The sequence below is a fragment of the Sciurus vulgaris genome, assembly GCF_902686455.1.
Source record: "Sciurus vulgaris genome assembly, chromosome: 16".
NCBI lineage: Eukaryota > Metazoa > Chordata > Mammalia > Rodentia > Sciuridae > Sciurus > Sciurus vulgaris.
Genome location: NC_136477.1, coordinates 775118 through 798453, shown reverse-complemented (window position 1 = coordinate 798453; position 23336 = coordinate 775118). Strand labels below are relative to the sequence as shown.

General features: G+C 57.4%; 1 protein-coding gene across 4 annotated transcripts; it reads right to left on the bottom strand.

Moving 5' to 3' along the window:
- Window positions 1-187: 187 nt before the first annotated feature.
- On the bottom strand, window positions 188-23330 carry STK11 (serine/threonine kinase 11). Of its 4 annotated transcripts, XM_079114859.1 has the most exons (11): window positions 22320-23330; window positions 9104-9217; window positions 8546-8635; window positions 7747-7879; window positions 7531-7667; window positions 6906-7033; window positions 6150-6207; window positions 4376-4572; window positions 3907-3966; window positions 1462-1676; window positions 536-675 (listed from the first exon to the last, which is right to left on the bottom strand). In XM_079114859.1, the coding sequence occupies exons 1-10, from the start codon at window positions 22607-22609 to the stop codon at window positions 1480-1482; spliced, it is 1404 nt and encodes a 467-aa protein (XP_078970985.1). In that variant the 5' UTR covers window positions 22610-23330; the 3' UTR covers window positions 536-675; window positions 1462-1479. The 4 variants fall into 4 exon arrangements, with proteins under 4 accessions (XP_078970982.1, XP_078970983.1, XP_078970985.1 ...); XM_079114856.1 differs by lacking the exons at window positions 3907-3966; window positions 9104-9217; window positions 22320-23330 and having other exon boundaries at window positions 188-675; window positions 1462-1671; window positions 8546-8681; XM_079114857.1 differs by lacking the exons at window positions 3907-3966; window positions 9104-9217; window positions 22320-23330 and having other exon boundaries at window positions 188-675; window positions 1465-1671; window positions 8546-8681.
- Between the last annotated feature and the right edge of the window lie 6 nt (window positions 23331-23336).

Genomic DNA, 23336 nt, shown 5'->3' with positions numbered 1-23336 from the left:
GGACCCAAGACCGCAGTGGCCTTAGGGGAGGAAGGTCAAGGCCTGCCACAGTCCCCAGCCACTGAGTCCAGGAGTCGGGACTCCCACTGTCCCAGCAAGAAGCCAGCACCGTCTGTGGGCCTCCATGCCCCCACCTGCCAGCCCCACCTGCCTCCCGACAGCTCCCAAACACCTGCACAGCCATAGCTCAAATCCACCTGTTTTATTTAAAAAAAGAAAAAGGAACCAACCAAACGACAAAAACAAGGCAGCCGGCGGCTCCCTCGGGTGGTTCTGCATGCAAGGCGGTGCCGGAGGCTGGTCTCCAGTCAGCAGGCGCGGGAGGCCCTGACAGGAGCAGTGAGACCTTGGAGACGGCGGAGAGCCAGTAGTCTAAACATAAAGTGCATCTCAGAGGCCAGGCCCCGCCCTCCCGCCCTCTCCCTGGGGAGGCCCACACAGGACGGCAAGTCAAGTGGTGTCCACTGTCCAGCGGTGTGGTGCGCAAGGGGCTGAGGGCAGGGTTGGGCCCAAGTCCCTGCCAACCCCAGTCCTGGCCCTTGTGCTCCTGAAGTCCTGAGCAGTCAGCACAGAGGCATGGTGGCCACCTTCCTGGACAGGCAGTGGACCGAGAGCCGACAGGAAGACTGAGGAGGGCCTGGCCCGTGGCACCTGGCCAAGGCTCCTGGCAACAGGCTGCAGGAGGACAGAGGCAGGTCACTCTGGGCACCTGGACCTCTTTGCTTCCTGAGGGGCAGCCTGCACTAATGGGCCACTGCAAAGATGGGGAACCAGGCCCATCAATAGGGGCTGCCAGGCTCCTGGCCCAGGGAGGTGGCCCTGCAGGTCATTCCCCAGTTAATCGGCAGCAGGCCTGGCATTCCCAGAAACGACTGCTCACCCCACCCCCACCCTGGCTGTGGACCCCTGTGGGGCAGGTACACTGGAGTCCAGCAGCCTCCAGGAAGACTCAGCCCTCAGGAGGCTCAGAGCACAAGCAGCCACACAGCCACCTCAAGAGCCTCTCTGAACACAGGGAGCCACTGGCTCCAGGTGGGCCCCGAATGGGAAGGGGACTTGGCCCCGCACAGGCCACGAGTGGTGTGGCAGGACAGCACCCCTCAGAAAGTGGACTCTACTGCGTCCCTGGCCCTGTGAAGACAAGCAGTGAGCCCTGCCCCACGGCTGCACAGGCTGCACTGGTCAAGGGAGCTGGGGTTCTGCACAACTCAGGGCTGTGAGCTGTGTGGACTGGAAGTCAGGCAGACACTGACCTGCCCTGGTGGAGACTGAACACGTCAGCTCTGGGGCCATGGCCCAGATCCCCCCCTGGGCACTGGAGCTGCACGTCCCTGGCCTGCCCAACAACCACTTCTGGGCCCTGGGGCTTAAGAGCCCAGGACTTCTGGGGACTGCAGTGACAAGCTGAGTGCCGTTAACAGCCCTGGCTGGTGGCCCCCCACCAGCTAGTCGGGTGCGTACCACCTGCAGGCTGGGCCCTCACTGCTGCTTGCAGGCCGACAGCCGGCGGATCTTGCTGCTGGAGCAGGCCTTGCGGGCAGGGTTGGTGGCACTGGTCCGGCACTCCACCTTGGACTTCGAGCTCAGCTGCGCGGACTCTGTGCCATTCATGCACACGGCCTTGGGCAGGCTGTGGCTCTGTCCGTTCTGACTGGCCTCCTCTTCTGGGACCTGTCCTAGGAGGAAGATGGCGAGTGTGGCCTGAGCAAAGGGGCAGCATCATCCAGAGTCCCCAGGCCCAGGCCACCTGCTGCCCACCACCTGGACAGACCACCTTCTGGTAGTTCTGGGGGCCCTCTGTGCAGCCAAGCCAGATACCTCCTACAAGCAGCCTGAGCACAGGACTCCCTCTGCCCACGATGCACTACACCTGCCTGGACCCCCGACAGCACCTGGAGGGTCTTCTCTGAAGGAATCCACTCAATGGAGGGGGAGGGCTGGTGGGGCAGGGCCCTTGCCCATGCTCACCTGCCAGCTCAGGTGTGTGCTGTGGGTGTCTGCCTGCAGGTGGGCCTGGGCTGCCCTCACTCCCTCCAGCCTGTTTTGCAGGGCATGGACACCTGGCATGCTCACCGGAGACACAGGCCCATCGGGAGTGAAGCTCAGCAGACAGATCACCAGTGACCATGCCTGCCCCAGGACCGCTAGCTGCCACTGCCCAGCATCCCGGGGGTCCCATGGGCTGGGATCACTGCCAGCCCTCCCTCTCCAGAGGGCACTGACCACAGTGGTGTGTAGGCAAGAGGAACTGCAGACGACCCAACCATCTCAGTGGGAGCTATTGGGGGGCCACTGTCAACCCAGGACATGGCTATGCCCACCCCTGCACACATGGGGGACGTTGCCCACTGACAGCTCCTGGGCCCAACAAAGTGCTTCTCACGGGGGAGCTTCCAGAACTTCAGGAAGGCACTGTGGACCCACCCCGCGTGCACAAGCCAGCAGTCTTAAAAGGCACCTTGTTCTAGGGTCTGGGCTGTGAGATGGAACGTGCATGGGGGTTAGATACTGATGCCATCCTGTCTGACGGGCCTGAGCACCTAGGCTGAGCTTACCGGGACACCTCCCCTCCAAAACACACACACACACACACACACACACACACACACACACACACACACACACGCACGCACGCACATGCAGGCTCAGAAGCTGCTACCATGCAGCTTTGTCCCTAGCTTGTGGCCTGGGAGCAGCCCGCAGGGTGGGTGACTGGACCTGTTTTGGGTGGGGCAGTCAAGGAGGGTCATGGGGTAGGAAGAGTGACTGGGCTGGTCCAGGAGCAGCTCAGAGAGGGCTGTGGCCAGACCCAGGGTGGCTGTCCTGCTTCCGCAAAGGGTGGTGCCAGGCCAGGGGTAGGGCTCAGCCCACAGGGGCACATCCTGGCCATCCAAGGGACCAGGTACAAGGGCAGGGAGGAGGGTGTCCACTGACCATGTCCTCAGCCCTTTCCCTGCCAGGTCCACCTTCCTTAATGTCAAAGCACTGGGACTGAAGGCCTGAGGGGTCTTCAGGTGGATCTGGGGAACAAGTACAGACCCAGCCAGAGAAGACCCATGATGAGGCCCCTCATTGGGTGCTGGGAACCAGGGGCTGTGCAAACAGGTGGCCTGAGAAGCGGCAGAGGACCCGTGTCCAGCAGAGGCTCTGGGCACCTAGCTGGGACCAGCTTCCTCTCGCTCAGTCCACCAGCCCAACACAAGGCCCCAGTGCTCTGGGAAGCAGGCTGCCAGGTCCCTGTGGGACGTCAGACAACAGACACACACGCACTCCACCAGGGTCTCCTAGGGCACCACAGTGCACACCTCTCCCCCTGGGACAGCCCGGGCCTCAAGGAAGTGAATGGCATCCAGTAGCTGGCAGGAGGCAGCGTGGACCTGAATACCCCAGAGTGAGAGATGCCTCCAGGACACCATCCCCGACTAGGTGCAGGGCTCTTGGCTGCACATGCTCCTTTGTCCTCAGATCTGAGGGTCAGCTGCCTGGAGCCTGGCTACTCCAAGCTGAGCACTGGGACTGGCTTGAGGGGAGGGGCACACCAGGACTCGCCCAGGGCTCCCCCAGGGACCCTCCTCTGGCCAGTGGGCATCCCATGCTCCAGGGCCTGGCTTCGCAGTTCTTGCCCTGGTTTCCGTGCTTGCCTCCGGCCCCTTGTATACCAACTCTTTCTGAAACGGCCTGGAGGCAACAGCCCCATGGGACCTCGGACGAGAGGGCCCAGGCCACAGCAAGCATCCACCTGCAGACACATGGCCGGGCAAAGTTTTATGTCAGGACAAACTCAGGAGGACTAGGGGGATTGGCGAGGGTGGCGGTGTGGAGCAGGCTACACTAAGGCCTCAAGCTCCTCCTCGGGGGCCACCGCAGTGCCAGCCTCCTGGGCCTTCTCTCCATAGGGGTCTGCACCCTGGCTCTTCCGCACGCCTCTCTCCTCGCTAAGCCCTGCCTCAGACGCCTCCTCGTCACCTGGGGAAGAAGGCAACAGGGGGTCAGAGTGCAAATGGCCACAGTGGGCAGGAAGGGAGGCTGCGGTGAGAAGTCCCACCCTCCACCCTGTGCGACTCCCCACTTGCTCCCGCAGGGCTCAGGCCAGAAGGGCTGACAGGAGGCACTGTACTGGCCGGCACCTAAAGCCAGGTGCCCAGGGAGTCCTCCCAGCCAGATCAGTCCCACTGGTGCCCAGCAGCTCCCACTGCTGGTCTGCTTTGTCTTGGCAGCCTGGGATGGAGGTGGCCTGCACCAGGCTGGAGCCTTCAGGGAGGAGGGACCTGCATCAGAATACAGCTGGCCCCACTGCATACAGCAGGTGCCCACTTGAAGGATGTGCAGACCAGATTGGCTCTGTGCACCCACAGCATGGGCCCTGCCAGCTCACCAGGCACTGTAAAGTCCTGGGTGTAGATAATGCCATCCTCGATGTCGAAGAGGTCCTCATCCTCATCTTCATCAGCACGGCCATGCAGGTCCTCCAGATAGGGCACTACGGTCATGCTGCGCCAGCGGTCCTTGGTGTCCGGGCTAGGCGGGATGGGCACCAAGGCCTCTGCCAGTGGGTGCTTTTTCCGGAACCAGCTACAAGAGCCCATCAGGATAGGCTCCTCAGTGACCACTGGCCCCACCACTCACGCAGGATCCAGGGACCCTGTACACAGCTAGGTGGCTGTGGCCACAGAGACCCAGTCATGCTCTTGGCCACTGTGGCCTTCAGCTGCTTCCCCACCCACTGTCTGCTGCCACAGTCTTTGCAGGACCAGGCCACCTGCCAAGATGACCATAACACTGCCCCCTGCAGGGAAGGTGGGCCCATGGCCACCTCCTTGGCCACTGTGCTATGTGCTGGCCTAGAAGCCAAGGCCAGACAGGAGTGGAACAAGGCTCCAAGGTACCATGGCCTGCCCTTTTGACAGTGGCACAGTCCACAGAAACTCGGGCAGTGGTCAGGTGATATCAGGGAGCTGGTCCCAGACATGCCTTAGGTATTTATGCTAAGGCCATGGTCGACAGAGACCCCAAATCCAACTGCTACCACAGCAAACAGCAGGCCGGGGCTGGCAGTGGAGGTCCTGAAACTAACTCACCCAGCCCACACTGCCTGCCCTGCCTAACTGCTCTCCAGCCTCCTCCGCACCCTCCACGCACGAGGGAGAAGGCTGGCTGCTACTGGGGTGACAGGTGGGCTGGGGACCCTTCCCTGGGGAGCAGCCCTTCAGGACTACAGCTCTTGACCCCAAACAGAAGATTCTCCAGATTGGTGTGTCCATTCTCTGGCTAGTAGCCAATGCTCTAGAGGCTGTCAGCAGGGTCAAGAATCTGCACAGCTCCTGCCACTCCCCTGGGGGGATATTCCAGCACAGACCCTGATGTGGCGTCTCAACTCCAAGGCCCTGTCCTCTTGGAACCCAGGGCTCTGGACAGCTGGGTTGTCAGTGCAGGCTGGAGCCTCCAGAGAGGCTTCCGTGGCCACCCTGATGCATCCCAGCCCACACTGCCCACTGTTGCCACATCCTTCTGGGCCTCCCACTGTCCACTGAAGAGAAACTCCACAACAGCTGGCTGCTGGGCAACAGGACCCAGCCAGGCCTACCCAGGCCCCTAGGTATCCATTCCCAAAACTCCCCTGGGGGGATATTCCTTAAACCCTAACCCTGACCTGGCTGCCAATAGCTTCCCAGACCCCAGGCCAAGCTGGCATCAGCTCCTGGATGGCAGACAGCCTCACCCTGAACACAGGCCCAACGGAGGCTGGAGGACTCTGGCAGGAGAGGCAGCGCTGGTCATACCCTCTGACCCACCCGCTGCCCTCTCTTCCCCACTTGGAGACCCTGGGTTGCTGGCCCCAGGCTAACTGCTTCTGCTCTTGGGAGGAACCAGGGGGATGGGGGAGGAAGCGGGAGGCACACCTCATATCCCACAAGGCTCCTGTGTGGATGAGCTTGCATGGGCCAGCAGCGGGTGCTGCCCACACCACCCAAGAGCACTCAGCAGGGTGCACTCATGGCCTGCCCTGCTGTGCCCACCTCAGCATCTTCATTAGACCCTTGTCCCCTCAACCCAAACACCCAGCTGGCTGACCTCCCCACTAACTGGACCCTGTCACCCCAGCAACCCACTTGGAAGAGACTGGGGCAGGAAGGGCAGCGCAGGCTCACCTGTGCTGCCGGATCTGCCTTATGGAGAACCTCTTGGTGGGCTCATACTCCAGCATCCCTGTGGAGACCAGCAGATACCAGATCAGCACACTGAGCAGGCCCTTGCCGGACCCCTGCTACTCACTGCTGCCTGTTCCACCTCAGTTGCCCACCTGACACCCGCCTAGCAGACAACCCCACCCTGCTGTGCAATCCCCAGCACCAGGACCAGCTGGTGTGAACTGAGCCAAAAGCTGAGGCCCTGGTGCCTGACAAGGCCTCCACCGGAGGGGAGGGACTAGCTCAGCACAGATCCTGCTGACCACAGCATCTATACACTGGCCCTGAGTATGGACAGAAATGTCCCCATGCTCTACTGGGCCCTGGCATGTGTTGGGTAGCCAGCACCACCTGCTGCACTGCCTGAGCAACGGCAGGCAGAGGCCCCACAAAACCTGTGGGACACTAACAGTGCCTTCAGGGGTGCTTCACTCTGAAGCAAAGGGCCAAAGCAAAGAGACTGGGGGACCAGCAAGCCAGACCCTGTATGCAGAGGAGGCAGGGCTGGAAGCTGAGAGCCACCCTGTGGCAAGGTCATTTGGAACACTGCTCACAGGAGGCAGAAAGGGTGATGAGATCACAGGCCAACCCAAGACCCATCATCCACTGGCAGCCTCCCCTTGGGTCTGTGCCTCCAGCCCAGTCACCGCCAGGACACCCTCTGGCCAACACAGGCCAAGTGCCCCACGCTGGGCCACAGACAGGGGCAACGCCCACCTTTGAGCAGGTCAGAGAGCGGGGGGCCACAGTCACCCGGGATCGTGTAGTCCCCCTTCCCAATGTTCTCGAACAGCTTGTAGATGTTGTCCCCTTCAAATGGGTACAGGCCCGTTGTGATGTTGTAGCTTTATGTCCAAGGGAAGGAAGAGGTGGTCAGCTGCCGGCTGGCACCCTTAGACCCCCAGTGAGGCTGCCTGTGGGGGCTGCACAGGCTCTGAGACAGGCCCCATCACCACCATTTCATGCTCCTGGAGGCAGGAATTTGCCCCAACCGTGGCCAAATGAGGTAAGAGAGGGGAGCATGCCCTGGGCCACGGGGCCCACGGTCCTGAGGCCACCCTCATGGCAGAAATTCCTTTTGGGCTGAAGCAAACGTTAAGCATTAGCTAAAGGTGAGGGCTGGGCCACTCCGGACATACCAGAGCCCAATGGACTGCACACTGTGAAAAGGGGAACGTGGGACAGGTGACCGGTTACCTCCACCAAACAAAGGCGCACACCTACCCAGGAGCTGTCTGGAGGTGTGAGGGTCTGGACTCACGGCCAAACCCCATGCCCGACAGGGCCCCTCAAAGCTGCAACGCTGCACGTTCAGGGTGGGACCAGAGTCCAGGGCACTTACAGCGTGACCCCAGCAGACCAGATGTCCACCTTGAAGCCAGAGAAGGTGTCCAAGCCATTGGCAATCTCAGGCGGCTGGAATGCTGGGGAGCCCTGGCTTGTCCGGCAGGTGTCATCCGCAGCAAACGGGTGCAGGGCCTGCAGCAGTGCCACCAGGCCCTCAGGGAGCGCCAGGAGGGGCCCACACCCGAGGCTCCCCACGGAAGCAGGCGCCTACCTCGGCCACGCCCAGGTCAGAGATCTTGAGTGTGCCGCTGGTGGTGAGCAGCAGATTGCCGGGTTTGATGTCCTTGTGCACGATGCCCTGGCTGTGCAGGTACTCTAAGCCATCGATGAGCTGGCAAAAGTACCTGCCAGGGAGGCACCTGTCTCAGCCGCCTGGCCTGCTGCGGCACCAGGGCTGCTCAGAACAGGATCTGTGCAGTCTAGGAGTCTTGCAGAGACAGGTCACAGGACAGCTGCTGCTCAGGGTTCAGGCAAACAGACTGGGGAACTGCACGAGGGCCACTGGCTGAGGCTAAGCCCATCGGAGCCCCACAAGGCTGTGCTCGCTCCTGTGGGCCAGGGACCCCAGGCTCACCCCGCTGGCCTTGCTTCTCCCTGGTATCAGAGGCCACCTGGACCCCACAGTCTTGCTCAGACCCTGAGTCTCTTCACCGCCATGGTGCTGCAGTCTCCTGATGGCTGCCACCCAGGAGGGCTGACCAGGCCACAGGCAGCTACAGGTCACTCCTGACAATGAGCAGGTCTCAAAGCCACAGTGCTTCCAAGGAGAGGGGCTGCTGGCCTAGGGGGTGGGGAGCCAAGTCTGACAGGCAGGAGGGCCCCCTGATGGGCAGTTCTGCAGCAGCTAGGCTGTGGACACCACACTCATACCCCCAAACCTGCTTTTGAAAAACCAGAATTTTCACTCCTGTGGTAAACAGGAAACCCAGTGTGAACACGGGCAAATCACCCAGGGCCTCGGCCTGCGCGTGCTGGGACTGCTGGCGAGGCTCTGCTGACAGCTCACTCACCCGTGGGCCTGGCTCACGGGGAATCTCTTCTCAGGCACGCTGTCCAGCATCTCCTGCATGCCACACACGCAGTACTCCATCACCATATACGTGGGACATTAAGGAAACACACTGGTGGGAGCCCCCCACACAGACCAGGCCAGCAACCACGCTCCAACAACTCTGGGCAGTATGCGCTTCCTCCCCAGAGAGACCCAGGCCCAGAGAGAATGAGTCATCGAAGATGAACAACCAGGCTTAGGGCAGGAATACTGGGTCCTGTGGGGACAAGGAGCACAAGTCACCAGAGCCCACAGAAGTCCCCAACCCTCGAGGACCTCAGAAGGGCCACCAGAGGGCAGTGCTGGACTGCAAGAGAACCAGCCCGACCCGCCAGCAGTGTACACCTTGGTGAAAAGAAGCCACCCAAGGAGGCTGTGCGGAAGGAAGACCTGGTGTACCCGCTGCCCCCGGCTCCAGGACTGTGGGACAGCACCAGCCAGAGGGACTGCCAGGGAGAGGGTCTCAGGAAGGAGGACGTGGGACCTAGAGCCTCTCAGGGGTCTGCACACAGGCCACCCAGCAGGACCCCGACGCCAGGAAGGATATATTTTTTGCTTCTCTTCGTTGTAGAGCACATCCACCAGCTGGATGACATTTCTGTGCCGGAGCCGCCTCAGGAGCTGGATCTCCCTGGAGTGACAGGACAGAGGTGACAGCAGGCCTCGGCCTCAGTGACCAGTCTATCAGCACAAGCTCCATGCACGGCACAGCAGCTGACACCAGGCCTGTCATCTCCCCTGCAGACCTGTCAGCTACAGAAGTTAGGTCAGGTCTCGCTAGGCAGTCTCAGGGTCAGGGCCTGAGCTGAAGCACCTTCCACACAGGCACCACATGTCTGCCCCTGAGCAGCCCAGTGGCCAGCAGCACTGAGTGACCTGGGAGGGTCTTGCCACCACCACTATATATGGACAGGTTTGCTAAGGTACCACTGTGGGAGGACTGCCCTCCACTTTGGTGCCAGGACCGAACCCAGGGGCACTTAATCACTGAGCAACATTCCTAGCCTTTTTAATTCTTTGAGACAGGGTCTTGCTAAACTGCTCAGGGCCTCACTAAATTGCTGAGACTGGCCTCGAACTTGTGATCCTCCTGCCTCAGCCTCCTGAGCTACAGGGATTAGAGATGTGCACCACCATGCCCATCTTCAGAAAGACTTTCTTAACTCAAAAATAAGAGTTGTGTTTCATAGAAGTGACCACCTGATGTCGGTGCACCCACACACCTGCTGTGTGCTGGGGGTGGGCCACGTCAGTACTGTGGTCATCCTTTTACTAAAAGCTATGCCTACACAACCCAGGCAAGCCCCAGTTGGCTGGAAGGATGGTAAACCACCACAGCAGGGTCAGTGTCCACCAGGCTGGACAGAGGCTGAGCTTCATTTCTGCAGACCAAGTCTGACCAGCAGGGAAGTCTCATAGCCAGAAGGTCTGACAGTTACCTGTGACCCAGCAACTCTGACCACGCAGGTGTCCAGAGGGACCAAGAATGACCTCTTAGATACCTATGAAGGAACACTCACAGCACACGTAAGCTGGGCAACACAGGCACCCATGGGAGGGTGGAGGGACACGCAGTTGGCGTCCCTTGGCCACGAGCTGGAGTGAGGTGACACAGCTGCAGCCTGGACAGTCCTGAGGACCTTGTGCTCAGTGAGAACCAGACGCACAGGTCACAGTGTGTGTGACTCCAGGACAGGAGAGCCCAGAGACAGGACGTGGACAGATGGGTGCAGAGCTGGGGAGGTACGGGGGGACTGCTCATGGGAATGAGGATGTCCTTTGTTCCAGATAAGTGTTCTCAAACTGGATTGTGGCAATGCTCATAAAACTGAAAGCCACTAAATTGTACACCGTATACGGGTGGGTTATGTAGTATATAAGATTCATCCTGATAAAAGTCTAAAAAAAAAAAAAACCCTGTTTTTTTTTTTTTAGGCTGAGGCAGGAGAATCATAAGTTAGAGGCCAACCCCAGCAACTTAATAAGACCCTGTCTCGGAAGCCCAAGTATGACACATAGAAAAGATGGGGGCATGGGGCTGGGGTTGTGGCTCAGTGGTAGAGCACTTGCCTAACATGTGTGAGGCACTGGGTTCGATTCTCAGCACCACATACAAATAAATAAATGAATAAAGGTTCATCAACAACTAATAAAATATAAAAAAAAAAGAAAAGATAGGGGGACAGGTTGTGGCTCAGTGGTACAGCACTTGCCTGGCATGGGGAGGGCACTGGATTCAATGCTCAGCACCACATGAAAATAAATAAGTAAATACAAGTCCACTGACAACTAAAAAAAATATTTTTAAAAAAAGAAAAAGAGAGGGGTGTCCCCTGAGTTTGCCTGGCTCTGCTCCTTGCAGGGAAGCCTTCTCTGTGCCCCTGCCACAGGCACCCTGCCCCACTCCAGCACATCCGTCCTGCAGCTCTGTGCGGCTCACCCTCTCCCTGCAGTCTGGGAGGTCAGTCTCCTACCAGGACAGGTAGGCAGGGGACTCTGGAGCAGGGCTGGGTGTGAAGAGTGGCAGCCAGTTTGGGAAGGGGATGGGAAGAGGAGGGAGGCAGGCAGGCAGGTGGGGGTGTGGCCACAGCTCCCAAGGTTGCACTTGTGGCTTGCTTAGGGAGGGCAGGGCCCAGGGAGGTTATTTATAGAGCTGGCCTGGACCTGTGTTCTTAAGGCAGGTACTCAGACCTTCGGGGGACACTAGGGACCAGGCTGGACACAGCAAGGGCTGCCCCCGCCTCAAGAGGCCTCTGGTTCAGCCTGTCCATTCTGGGATCCTGACCTCACTTGCCAACTGGGGTCCAAACCCAAGAGTCAGGATGTGCCTCCACCTCAGAGGAGATGCAGCCAGAGGCAGGGTGTGCCTCTTCTGACAGGAACTTTGAGCCACCCCAAGCAGAGGCAGACAGGAGGCACAGAGTCTAGGCCACAGCCTCCAGGCTCAGGGGCTCTTGTGCAGAGCTACCACTCACTCATCTGCAACGTACTGAGGAGACAGAAGCCCAGGGACAGCGAGGGTGACCAGGGCACCCCGTCCCTGCCTCCTGCTCATACCCACCACTGGCCCCGCCTCTTCCTCTCAAGCTCCCACAACCCGAGTGAGGTCTGAAGGACGAGGATCCTCAGGGTCTGGGTGCTCCAGCTTGCCTACCCACTGGCTGCGGTAGGGACTGGCCCACACAACCCCAGGGTACCACAGGTCCTGACTGCAGGAGAGGAGAGAAGCTGAGACAGAGGCCAGTCCTCACACAGCTATGTCTGCACACGGAGGCCGCCTGCCCAGGGCTCTACAGGGCCACCGAGTCATGCGCCAGCCCTTACGTATGATGCAGCAGCCGTGGCAGGGCACCTGCTCACGACAAAGCTTGCTGTGCAAAGGAGCAGGGTCCTCCATGGCACAGGTCACCTCCACCCCTGAACATATGCCACGACCCAGCTCTGAGATCCTTCAGGTGCAGGCCGTGCCCTAGCCAGCGCCTCCAAGGAAGGCGCACAGAGAGCAGCTCCAGATGTGCCTGCTCCTCAGAGACCCAGAGTGTCAGAGGTCACCGAATCCCAGGTCAACACAGGCCCTACGAGAGTCTCTCCAACAGCTCAGGGGCTGCCTAACCACCTGCCAGAGAAGAAAAGTGGTCACCCAAATCCTGCACACCGCCGGTTGAGCATTCTGCCCTATTCTCGTAGAGTGCCAGTATCCACAATCACCTGCCCTGCTGAGGCTCTAGGGTGCTGTCCACATTGAAACCCACACACTGAGCTGGCAGGGAGAGAGGTCAGGCCCAGAAGCCGGAGCCCCCGGTGTACGCTATCTGCCCCATCAGGAGTATATTCTGGCATCTACTGTAAACAGGGAATGGATTTGACACTTTTTTCCAAATAACTGACACAGGGTCCCCTTCGGCACCACAGGTGCTGAGCAGTGACCGTGATCTCCTTCCACTCCATGCCAGGTGCGCCCCAGTCCTGACATCACCTAGTGACTCCTGGGGCAGCACCACAGCAGGTGAGGCCTGGTGCTGTCCTCCCCAGGGTCTTCCTGGCCTGGCATGCAGTGCTGGCCCCCAGACCCAGCCATGGCTCACTCATTCACACGCTCCTCTGGTTCCATGGTCTCTGCCCCATCCAGTGGACACGCCCATCTGAGCAGTAGCTGTTACCCCTCAGCCATAGGGCACCTCGATCTACCCAGTCTCCCCTTTGCACTCCACTCTGCTGTCCCTTGTCTACCTGGACTCCTGCAGTGGCCCTGGCTTCCTGCAGCTGACAGGGACACCCCTGCAGGCAGTGGCTGTACTTCTCCCTCCCAGGGAGGGCCAAGCAGACCCAGGCCTTCCCACCTCCCCCGGGGCCTTAAAGGGCAGTGAGCCACAGCCCTTTCTTAGGGTCTAGAGCAGGGAGTCCATGTCACCTGCCCCAGTCACAAGCCACAGGCATCCCAGAGGCAGTACAGAGCTGCCTCCTCTCAGACCTCTCCAGTACCTGCCATTCACTCCCCAAACCAAGTCTGAGGTCCTAGTGGGCCAACAAGGGGCCGCATCTAATGAGGGCTCAGGTGGGGGAGTGGCATCTCCTGGAGACAACTCCATCCACGTCAAGTGTGAGCTCAGCCACTGAGCCCACTGACCAGCATGACTCTGCCAGACCCAGGCACAGCAGCACTCCAGCAGGCCTGGGGAGTCAGACGACACAGACAATCAGCAGAGACTAGCGGGGTTGGAATAGGCACCCTGCACAAACTGGCTGCAGCTCTCAAGGTCATTACAAATGTGACAAACATCCATCCAGTCCCAAAAGCCCAGGCAGTGCAGGTGTTCCCGCTTGGAAACCACTTCAGACACTGCACCTGGTGTCCTAGAGATGGCCACACTAGAGAGTTCCAGCAGAGCTCACTCCACTTGGCCTCTGGTGGCCTGTGTCCCACAAAGCAGCTTTGACCAGACACCTTGGTCATCAGGGGCTAACAGACCTACAGAGCAGGGTGCGCCTCCTAGACCTCCTCTGGCCACCAAGCTGTGAAACCCAACTACCACATCCTTCCCAGCAGCACAAGGCTGCCAGGAACACTTTAAAAAATCATGACAGTTGCCGGACCTGTGGGTGGCTCAGTGGAGAGCACTTACCTAGCATGTTCAAAGCCCTGGGTCCAATCCCAGCACTGAAAAAAAAAAACATTTTTTTTTAAACCATAAAAACGTGGCAATTGGCTGGGCACACACCTGTCATTCCAGCGACTCCGGAGGCTAAGGCAGGAGGATCACAAGTTCAAGGGCATCCTCAACAACTTACTGAGACCTTGTCTCAAATAAAAAATAAAAAGGGCTGGGGATGTGGTTCAGTGGTAAAGCCCCTTTGGGTTCAATCCTCAGTACCAAAAAAGGAAAAAAAAAAAAAAAAAAAAAAAAAAACCCGCAATCATTTCACAGCAGGAAGGCAGCAGACTGGCTCTGTGACCTATTCCAGTCCTGAAGTTAGAAGGCAGCAGACTTTCGACTACTGGGATAGATCTTAAGACTCATGCAGGGGGGCTGGGGAGATAGCTCAGTGGGTAGAGTGCTTGCCTTGTAAGCACAAGGCCCTGGGTTGGATCCCCAGCACGCAAAAAAAAAAAAAAAAAAAAAAAAAAAAAAAAAATCATGCAGCTGAGGATGTCAAAGCAGGGAGGGGCCAGGAACCCTGATGCTGTTCTGATTTCCTGCAGCCCTCCATTGACATCCTACTGAGAAGAGCTGCTGTTGACTGACCACACATTTGTCTTCCTACAGCAACTTCGAGTAAATCAATTTCAAAAATGGACTAGAAAAACAAAAAAACTCAACTGAGAAAAAGTGGCACAGAGAACTTTCCCAAAGAGTCAGTTTTGTGTGCTTGCTTGTGCAGTTCTGGGGTGGAGCGCCGGGAAAGTACACCGCAAGCCCTTTGGGTTTTGAAACAAGATCTCCACTAAGTTTCCCCGATGGGCTTTGAACTTATCATCCTCCTGAATTACTGGGATGACAGGTGTACATCAGCTCACCCGGCTTAAGATAGTTTTGAATTAAGAAATTACTTGGTAGAGCCAAGCACGGTGGTAATCCCAGTGGCTCAGGAGGCTGAGGCAGGAGGATCAAAAGTTCAAAGCCAGCCTCAGAGGGTGGCTTGCCTAGCATGCACAAGACCCTGGGTTCAATCCCAGCACCCTAAAAAAAAAAAAAAAAAAAACCTAGCCTCAGCAATAGTGAGGCACTAAGCAACTCGGTGAGACCCTGTCTCTACAAAATAGGGTCGGGAATGTGGCTCAGAGATCGAGTGCCCCTGGGTTCAATCCCCGGTATCTCGAAAACAATTACAATAAGAAATTACTCAATAGAAAAACTCCTAAAAAGCATGGGTTATATTTGCCTTGAGAAAATTACAAGGAAAATAAATTGTACAATTATCAGTAAGGACCAATAGGACTGAACTCAGCCGGGTGTGGTGGCCACACCTGCCATCCCAGCAACCTCAGAGGTGGAGGCAGGAGGTTCACAAGTTCAAGGTTGGCTGAGGCAACTTATTGAGATCCTGTCTCAAAACTAAATAAAAAGGACTAGAGGTGCAGCTCAGTGAGGCATCCCTGGGTTCAATCCCTAGTAACACAAAAATATAAACACCCTTCCTATAGGTCTAGTGTACACAGGTAGAGACATACACAAACAAGGTCCCACATTCTGTGAGCAGATCATCACTGTGAGCAGAACAGTCATTTGTTTAATTAAGTGGGACCAAAACATACTGTGTCCATATATAAACCACATTATTTATACCAAGAAAAAAATAGAGGGGCTGGGTTGTGGCTCAGTGGTGAGCACTTGCCTGGAGTGTGTGAGGCACTGGGTTCGATCCTCAGCACAGCACATACATAAATAAAATAAAGGTCCAACATATATATCTATATATTTTAAAAAAGAAAAAATAAATATACCATTCCAACTCCAAAAGAAGTGAGAAGACACGTGCAAAACTGACCACAGGGCAACTACATGGGAGGCAGGCAGCCAGCTCAGGACCATCCTAACTGCAGAGCAGAAGCTCAGCAGCAGGAGGAGTCCACATCTGCAGCCATCTCTGGCAGGGCCATGGGCTGTGCCTCATCTGCTGTCCTCCACGCTGACAGGGAGGCAGGAAGTGCTCCTGAGCAGGAAGCGGCACCTTCTGCCCACCATCAGGGACACACCCAGTTCAGCCTGCCCATGTTGCCCAAACAAAGTGGACGGTCCAGTTGACCTGCAGACTGACCAGAAAAGGAAGTAGGAAGGAGGGTCAAACAGCCATCCCAAATGACAGAGGAACCGGGACTCTGCCTCCAGAGTTGGTCTGGAAACAAGACACAGAGGGAGGAAACTGGGTCAGGCCCATGGCCACACCCAGCTTGCAAGCAAGGGAGGACACCCTCACCTCAGGCCCAGAAGCAAGAGGAGTCTCCCACGGGTACAACAGGGGTGGTTGTGAAGCTGAGGACACTGAGCAAAACCCTTACAGTCTTCAGCTGAGTCGAAGCTGATGCTTCAAAAGAAAGACATACCTCTGAGGGGTGCAGCTCAGCATGCTTGAGGCCCTGGGCTCACCCCAGTACCAACAAACAAATCAATAAATAAAGACTCTCAAGGTATTTGAGGGAGCCACAAGAGGAAGCTGACTAAGAGTACAATTCCATATCAACACCCAGACACACGTTCACAACAGACAATTCACAATTACCAAAGGGCAGAGAAGTCAGGGTGTCCATCAAGGGATGAATGGACACAACTTGGTCCACACACACCTGGAGTGTCCTTGGCCAGGGTGGGAGCAAGGTGACAGCTGCAGCACGGACAGACCTGAGATCCTCATGCTCAGTGAGAACCAGACACAGAAGGACACACTGTATATGAACAGTGGCAGCTGATGTTCAGGGTGGGAGAGCCCAGAGATGGATGTGGGACCGCGGGTGCTGGGAAGTGGCGCTGGTGGGGACGGGGTTTTTGGTGCAGGGGACTGAATCCAGAGGCATTCTACCACTGAGTCACATCCCCAGTCCTTTTTATTACTGATTTTAAGACAGGATCTCACTAAGTTGCCCACCCAGGCTGGTCTTGAACTTGTGATCCTCCTGCCTCAGACTACCCATGCTGGCAAGGGGACAGGGCTCTTTTTGAGGGGTGGAGGTAATGGACTGTTCTGGTGCTAGGCAGTGGTGGTGGCTGTGCTACTCCATTTGTGTACTAAGTGCCACTGAGCCGGGTACAGGGGCCTTGCCTGGCATCCCAGAGACTCGGGAAACTGAGTCTAGCCTGAGCAACTTAGCAAGACCCTATCTCAAAATTGAAAAATAAAAAGGGCTGGGGGTGGGGCTGGGGTTGTGGCTCAGTGGTAGACTGCTCCCCCAGCATGTGTGAGGCACTGGGTTTGATCCTCAGCATTGCATAAAAATAAATAAATAAAAGATATTGTGTCCCACAATTGAAAAAAAAATTTTTAAAAAGGGCTGTGGGGGTCTGGGGATATAGTTCAGCTGGTAGAGTGCTTGCCTTGCAAGCACAAGGCCCTGGGTTCATCCACTAGCACCACACACACACAAAAAAAGGAAAAAGGCTGTAGGTGTAGCTCAGTGGTAGAGCATGCCTGGATTCGGTATCCACAACTGCAAAAAATAAATAAATAAAGGCAAACTTTTTAATATGTGAATTATATCAAAGAGGCTGGGATTGTAGTTCAGTGCTAGAGTGCTTGCCTAGCCTGCATGAGGCAGTGGGATTGTTCCTTAGCACCACATAAAAATAATAAATAAAACAAAAGTACAAAAAAAGAAGTTGTTGGGGCTGGGACTCAATGACAGAGCGCTTGCCTGGCACATGTGAGGCACTGGGTTCAATCCTCAACACCACATAAAAATGAGCAAATAAAATAAAGGTATTATGTCCATCTACAATTAAAAAAAAATTTTTTTTAAGTTGTTTAGGGAACTGGGGATATAGCTCAGCTGGTAGAGTGCTTACCTCACAAGCACAAGGCGCTGGGTTCAATCTCCAGCACCGCAAAAATAAATAAATAAATAAATTAATTAATTAAAAGTTGTTTAAAAAATGAAAGTCCAATTCAAGGGATATGGAGGATTTGGGATTCTCAGTAGTTGAAGTTGGGATTCCTAGACATAGCCCTCCAGGCTGCAGGGCAAGGACTCAGCATTCCATACCTGCCACAGCCTGGAAAGGTGCCAAAAGTCCCCCTGCACATCCAGCATGGCTGAAAGCACAGCACAGACCCTCAATGAGCCATTTCCTCCCCTGGCAGTAAAGACCAGCCCAGCCCCATGCTCCCACCTCACTTCAGAGGCACCCTTGGTAGGGAGGGGGTCAAACAGGAGCCCATGGGGGCACACGCCTCTGATGCCAGCTGACCTGGGCCTTGCACTGGAACTCTTCCCAGTACAGGGCACAGGGACGGCGTCAGCAGATCCAGAGCCTCATGAAGACCCCTCCAGATGTTCTGGTCGCAGTGGGACTGAAAGCCCATGAAGCCCAAGGCTCCGATTCCCACCTTGCTCAGATCCTCGCTGTTTACCCTCTAGACCAAGTATCTGCCAGCCAACCCCAAGGCAGTGCCCTGCCGGTGAAGGTCAGGCACGCAAATCCCGCCACATGCATTTCCAGTTGTCCCTTGGGAGACGCCAGGTTCCAGTAGTGGCAACAGGTGCTATGGGGTAAGGCATCCCTGCCAATCACTCACAGAAAGTTCTGGGGACAACATGAACAACAGAGCATAGTGCCACATGTCTCCCCACACCCCTGCCCAGCCCAACCTGTGTCCCACAGAAACAGGACTCCACGCTAGCAGATTCTCCCTCACCCAGAGAGGTGGTCAGAGCGACACTGCAGTATGACCAACCACACTGGCCAGGCTGGGGGACACATGCTCCCTCTCGCTCAGAGTCTCACCCCTGGTGGTAAGGCCTGCAGACCTCTTGCCTGCAGTAGGGTGTAACTGGTGGAACCCAGCCTGGGCTACCCGACCTCACTGGAATACCAGGAGCAAAGACCAGAAGGAGCTGGCGCCACACAGACAACCAAGACCTGCAGACAAAGGGGTCTTGTTCAGCTGGAGGCAGGAGTCTGCCTCTGCACCACAGCTGTGGGCATTACTTTTACATGTCTACACACAGTGAAGGGGAGTCAGGCGCAGTGTAGTTCCAGCTACTTGGGAGGCTGAGTGGGGAGAGACCACTTGAGCCTGGGCCTTTGGGGTCAGCATGGGCAAAAAGCAAGAACCAGTCTCAAAAAAATAAATAAATGTTTGAGGAAAACATACAAAATTACCCTCTATGTCACAGGTTCACCCATAAGTGAAGTGTTGTGGGGCCATGGCCTCCCTTGTCCCTGGCTGCAATGGTGGGGTTCAGAAGCTATTGCCTCCCACAAAACTGGAGGTCTTTATTACCAGTCAGTAAAGACAGTGCATTTTGTGTACAAAAGGAGGAATTACCTTGGTCTTTGCCTGCACAGAGCCCCTTGCCCCTAGAGAGAGGACTGCATGGGCTCTGCCTCAGACACCATGCCCAGCGGCTGTGTATCCCACCTGTGGGAGTCCACCCACTCTGACAACAAGTACTGACAATAAGTATTTAATGCAAAGGATTAAAATGATCCTCAGGAGGATTTTACCTTTCATCAAAGCTTGCTGTGGCTAGAGATATGATTTGGAGAGAGCTTGCCTAGCATGCACAGCACCCTGCCTCTATCCCCAGTATCCAAGAAAAGAAAAAAAGGTAGAAATATGCTGGTATAGGTTAGAAGAGTCAGCAAAGAGGCTCGAGGAACACAGTAAGGTGCCACAGTTTTCAGTGATCTTTTAAAACTTTCTGATGCTTTCTGGGACTTTGGTATATTGGAATAAGAACACAGTAGTTCTCACAGTGAGAGTGGACTAAGCACAGGTCCCACGACAGCCTTCCTGAAAAGGGAAGGAAGGGTACCCAGCCAGTTCCATCCGTCTGCACGCCCACCACCTGGCAGAGATCCACAACATCGTACTCTAAGAAAAAGCTTTCAATGTGAACTGGGGACAGGACTTCCAGGCATGTCTGTGAGGTTCTGAACACTTCATCACCAGAGAGACAATCTGAGTGGAGTTTATTGAGCTTCCTGCAGACAAAGGGGCCTTTTTCCCTGCAGCCAGCTGGCAGGGTGGCAGGCTGGAGCACAGCACTGGCTTCCAGAGGACAGCCCTTCTCTCCAGAGCTCTGCATGCAGCAGGCCCTACTTGGTGGCCCACTGCACTGATGGGGCTGCAGTCAGGAACCACAGCAGTTTCTGCCCCAGTCACAAATCCAGCCCCTGAAGCCAGAAGTCCAGGGCCAGTGAGAGGCCAGGTGCGGGGGGTAGGGGGTGACAGGACAGACAGGGCCTTCACTGCATTCCAACGCCCCCCCCCCCCCCACTCCAGGATGCCTCTACATCCAGGCTGATAGTGAGCCCATCGCCAGGCTGGGGTCTACAGCTGTGAGACTAGCTGGGTCAGGGGCCATGTGCAGGGGACCTCAGTGAAGAATCCAGCCCAGGTTCCGAACACTCTGCCTCCCTGGCCTCAGTTCCCTTTCCTGTTCTTCCCACAGCCACCTCCACCGCCATCCTCAGGCTCTTCCCTGTGGCTCTGGCTGCTCACACATGCTCTCTGGACCTCCACTGGCCAGTCAAGAAACTAGGAACTCAGACGAGTATGGTCCAGGTCTTCTCCCCATGCCCACAGTCTGCAATGACATGCCCTCTAACTGACCTTGCCTGTGACTGCTCAAAACTCAAACTGCACACCTGGACACATCAACCCTTGGTCTGTTGCAGGTCAGGCCTCCTGATCCTTGTCCACCCAACACATTCCTTCCAACACTGAAGGCTTGGGCCATAGGACCCACTGAACACTACTGCCACCAATCTTGCATGTACCTGAAGACCCCAGGAATGTACAGATGGTTTCTTCCTGGGCACCACAAACACATGGCCACCAGGATTTAGGAGCCAGAAGGGCTCTGCCTGAGTAGTCAGGGTAGGCTGGGCACATCTAGCTAGATGAAATTTTGAGAGTCCCTTGTCTCCCACTGGCAACCAACTCCTGAGTATGGTGGCTCTGGAGAGGTGGAAACGGCACAGCAGGAAGGTACACATGTGGTGTGCTCTGAGGTGCCACTGCATTCCCCACACGGGAAGCTTGACACCAACTCCTTCCCTTTGGACCAGAGAGCAGCATAATTCCCAGTAAGGGGAGGGGGCCTGGACCTGGGACCCTGCAGGTAACAGGTATCAGGCCCTAAGATGAGTGTTTTCAGGCAGCTTCATGGAGTTCCAAGGTACAGAGGCCCCAGTCCTAAGTGCCACACACCCCAGACACAGGTGAAGTCAGCACATATGGCCCAGAGATGGCAGACCGACAGACCATAGGCCAACTCCACATTCATGTGCTTCTGGTTTAATGGAACACTGGAGGCATTTAAGCTTGGATCTCTCCTGGGAGAAGGGCATCCCTGGTCCCTGGAAAAGGCACCTGGTGTGTCCCTCCTGGTCCCTCATGCACTCTTCACCCCAGAGACACCAGGGTCCCACAGGACCAGCCCCCACCTTGCAGATGAGTGACCTAACCCAACCCCAAGACATCTGCTGCCACCTCTTGGTGTCCACATGCTGAGCACCGAGACTTCAAAAAAGCCTCATGGAAATGGCCCACCTTTCCAGTGGGTCGCACGTGAGACCTTCAGCCTGACAGGGCTGCTAAAGTGAGTGCAATTCCAGTTGGGACCCCCATGACATAATGGGTGAAGACATGATAAACCCATCCCCAGTAGGGAGCAGTCCTCCCCCAGGACTGCTGCCCAAGGTCACCATCCACCATGCAGGGTGTCCCCGCCAGCTCTGCAGCCCAGCCCAACAGATAAGGCCCCTTCTTAGAAACGGGGCTGGAGGGGGGAGTTCTGAAGTTAACAGGATAGAGAGGAAGGGCAGTGTGTCAGGCAGAGATAAGGAGGCAACCCCCAGCTAGGGAAACCAGTGGCCGCCCAGGGAGGAGCTTCTCCACACAGTCCCTGGCTGGGAGGCCTGGGGCAGCTGGGTGCCTGGTGAAATGTTTAAAAAGTAAGACAGAAAGCCCACCGCTGTTCAGGGAAGGCCTTCAGAGCCCAGAGTGCTTCCAGTCACACATCCTGGGCAAGCAACAAGGGTTGTTTCCCTCACAATGACCGATAAGCTGGTGCAAACAATTATTTTTGGCAACCACAGGGTTCCCCTCCGACAGGATAAACAAATCACATTTAGCCTGGCCCTGGTGACGGCCACACACTGCGCAGAAAACCTGCTGGCGCCAGCACACAAACTCGCTGGGTCCAAATAAACACACGCTGGTTCCACGGGGTGCCCATGTTCTCTGGACTGCTGAAGGGCCATGGGAAAGGGGGACAGCGAGAGGGGCGGCGCAAGCTGACTACCAGGGCGTGTTAGCAGCCATCCTAGAGGGCCCAGGGACACATGCCTGTCTCAAGCACCACCCTGACTTAAGGAAAGTCCTCCCGCAGGCTGCCAGCCACACTGTCCTAGGCAGAGAGAATATGATGCTGGCCTGTTAGCCGCGCGGGTCTTTAAGAGAAAAGCAGGGCGGAGAGAAGGAAGGAACAGGAGGAGGGAGAGAGGAAGTGGGGAGGGAGGGAAGGAAGGAACGAGGCAGGAGCGCGGAGGCAGGATCCCGACCGCACTTACTTCTTCACGTTGGCCTCCCCGTTGGGGATCCGCCGCAACTTCTTCTTCTTGAGGATCTTGACGGCCCTCCGGCACAGGGTCTCCGAGTCCAGCACCTCCTTCACCTTGCCGTAGGAGCCCTCCCCCAGCAGGTCCCCCATCAGGTACTTGCCGATGAGCTTGGCCCGCTTGCGGCGGGGCTGGTAGATGACCTCAGTGGAGTCGATGCGGTGGATGAAGGTGTCCATGCCCACGGACATCAGCTCGCCCTCCGTGAACATGCCCAGCTGCTGCGGGTCCGCCACGTCCATCCTGGACCCTGCGCCGGGGAGCCCTGGTCCCCCTTGTCCCCTCTGTGGGCGGCTCTTCTCCGGCCCCCACGTCCCTCCTCCAAACGTTCAACAAGAAAAAAGGAAAAGGCAGCGAAGCCCCCCACCCCCCACCCCACCACAATCCACCGGAGCTCTTCTGGCGCCGGGGCGGCTGTCCACCGGTCGGTCCGCGCTGCGCCCGCGGGCCCGAGGGCGGGCGGCGGGGCGAGGCGGCGGTCCGCGGGCCCTGGCGAGGCGGGCCGGTGCGGGGCGCTAGGTCATCGTCCAGGCGCTCCGGCCCGCGGTCAGGCGCCCAGGCGGCCGCTCCGGGGCCCGTCCGCGCCGTCCATGCCCGGCCCGCGCGGACGTCCTCGCGGCGCCCTCCCTCCGACGGCGGCGCGGTGGCGCTCCCCGCCGCGCGCGCTGGGCGTCCGGCCCGCGGGCTCCGGGCGGCCGGGGCGGCGCAGGCCGCAGGCTCCGGGCCGGGGGCTTCCCAAGGCTGACAAGGCCCGGGCGGCGCGTCCCCCTCGCCGCGGCCGCCGCGCGAGAGCAGGAGGCGGGGCGGCGAGGGGGGCCCAACCCATGCAAGGCCGCCCGCGGGGCCGCCGGCGCCGCCCTCCCGGCCCGCGCCTCACTCGCGGGCGCCCCGGGCCGCCTCCCCCTTCCGCGCCCGACACGCCGCCGCCATCTTGTTTACCGCCCTGCGCCGCGCCGCCGTCGCACGCCC

What these genes read in the sequence shown, in the direction of transcription:
- STK11 (XM_079114856.1), bottom strand. Translation starts at nt 8,631, where the DNA reads ATGGTGATGGAGTACTGCGTGTGTGGCATGCAGGAGATGCTGGACAGC. An exon ending in CCAGGACTTTACAGTGCCTG is followed by an intron (nt 1,672 to 4,375) that starts GTGAGCTGGCAG and finishes CTCCTAGGACAG; the next exon opens with GTCCCAGAAGAGGAGGCCAG. An exon ending in GAGGGCCCAGCCTGCAGGTG is followed by an intron (nt 676 to 1,461) that starts GTACGCACCCGA and finishes GTCCTCCTGCAG; the next exon opens with CCTGTTGCCAGGAGCCTTGG.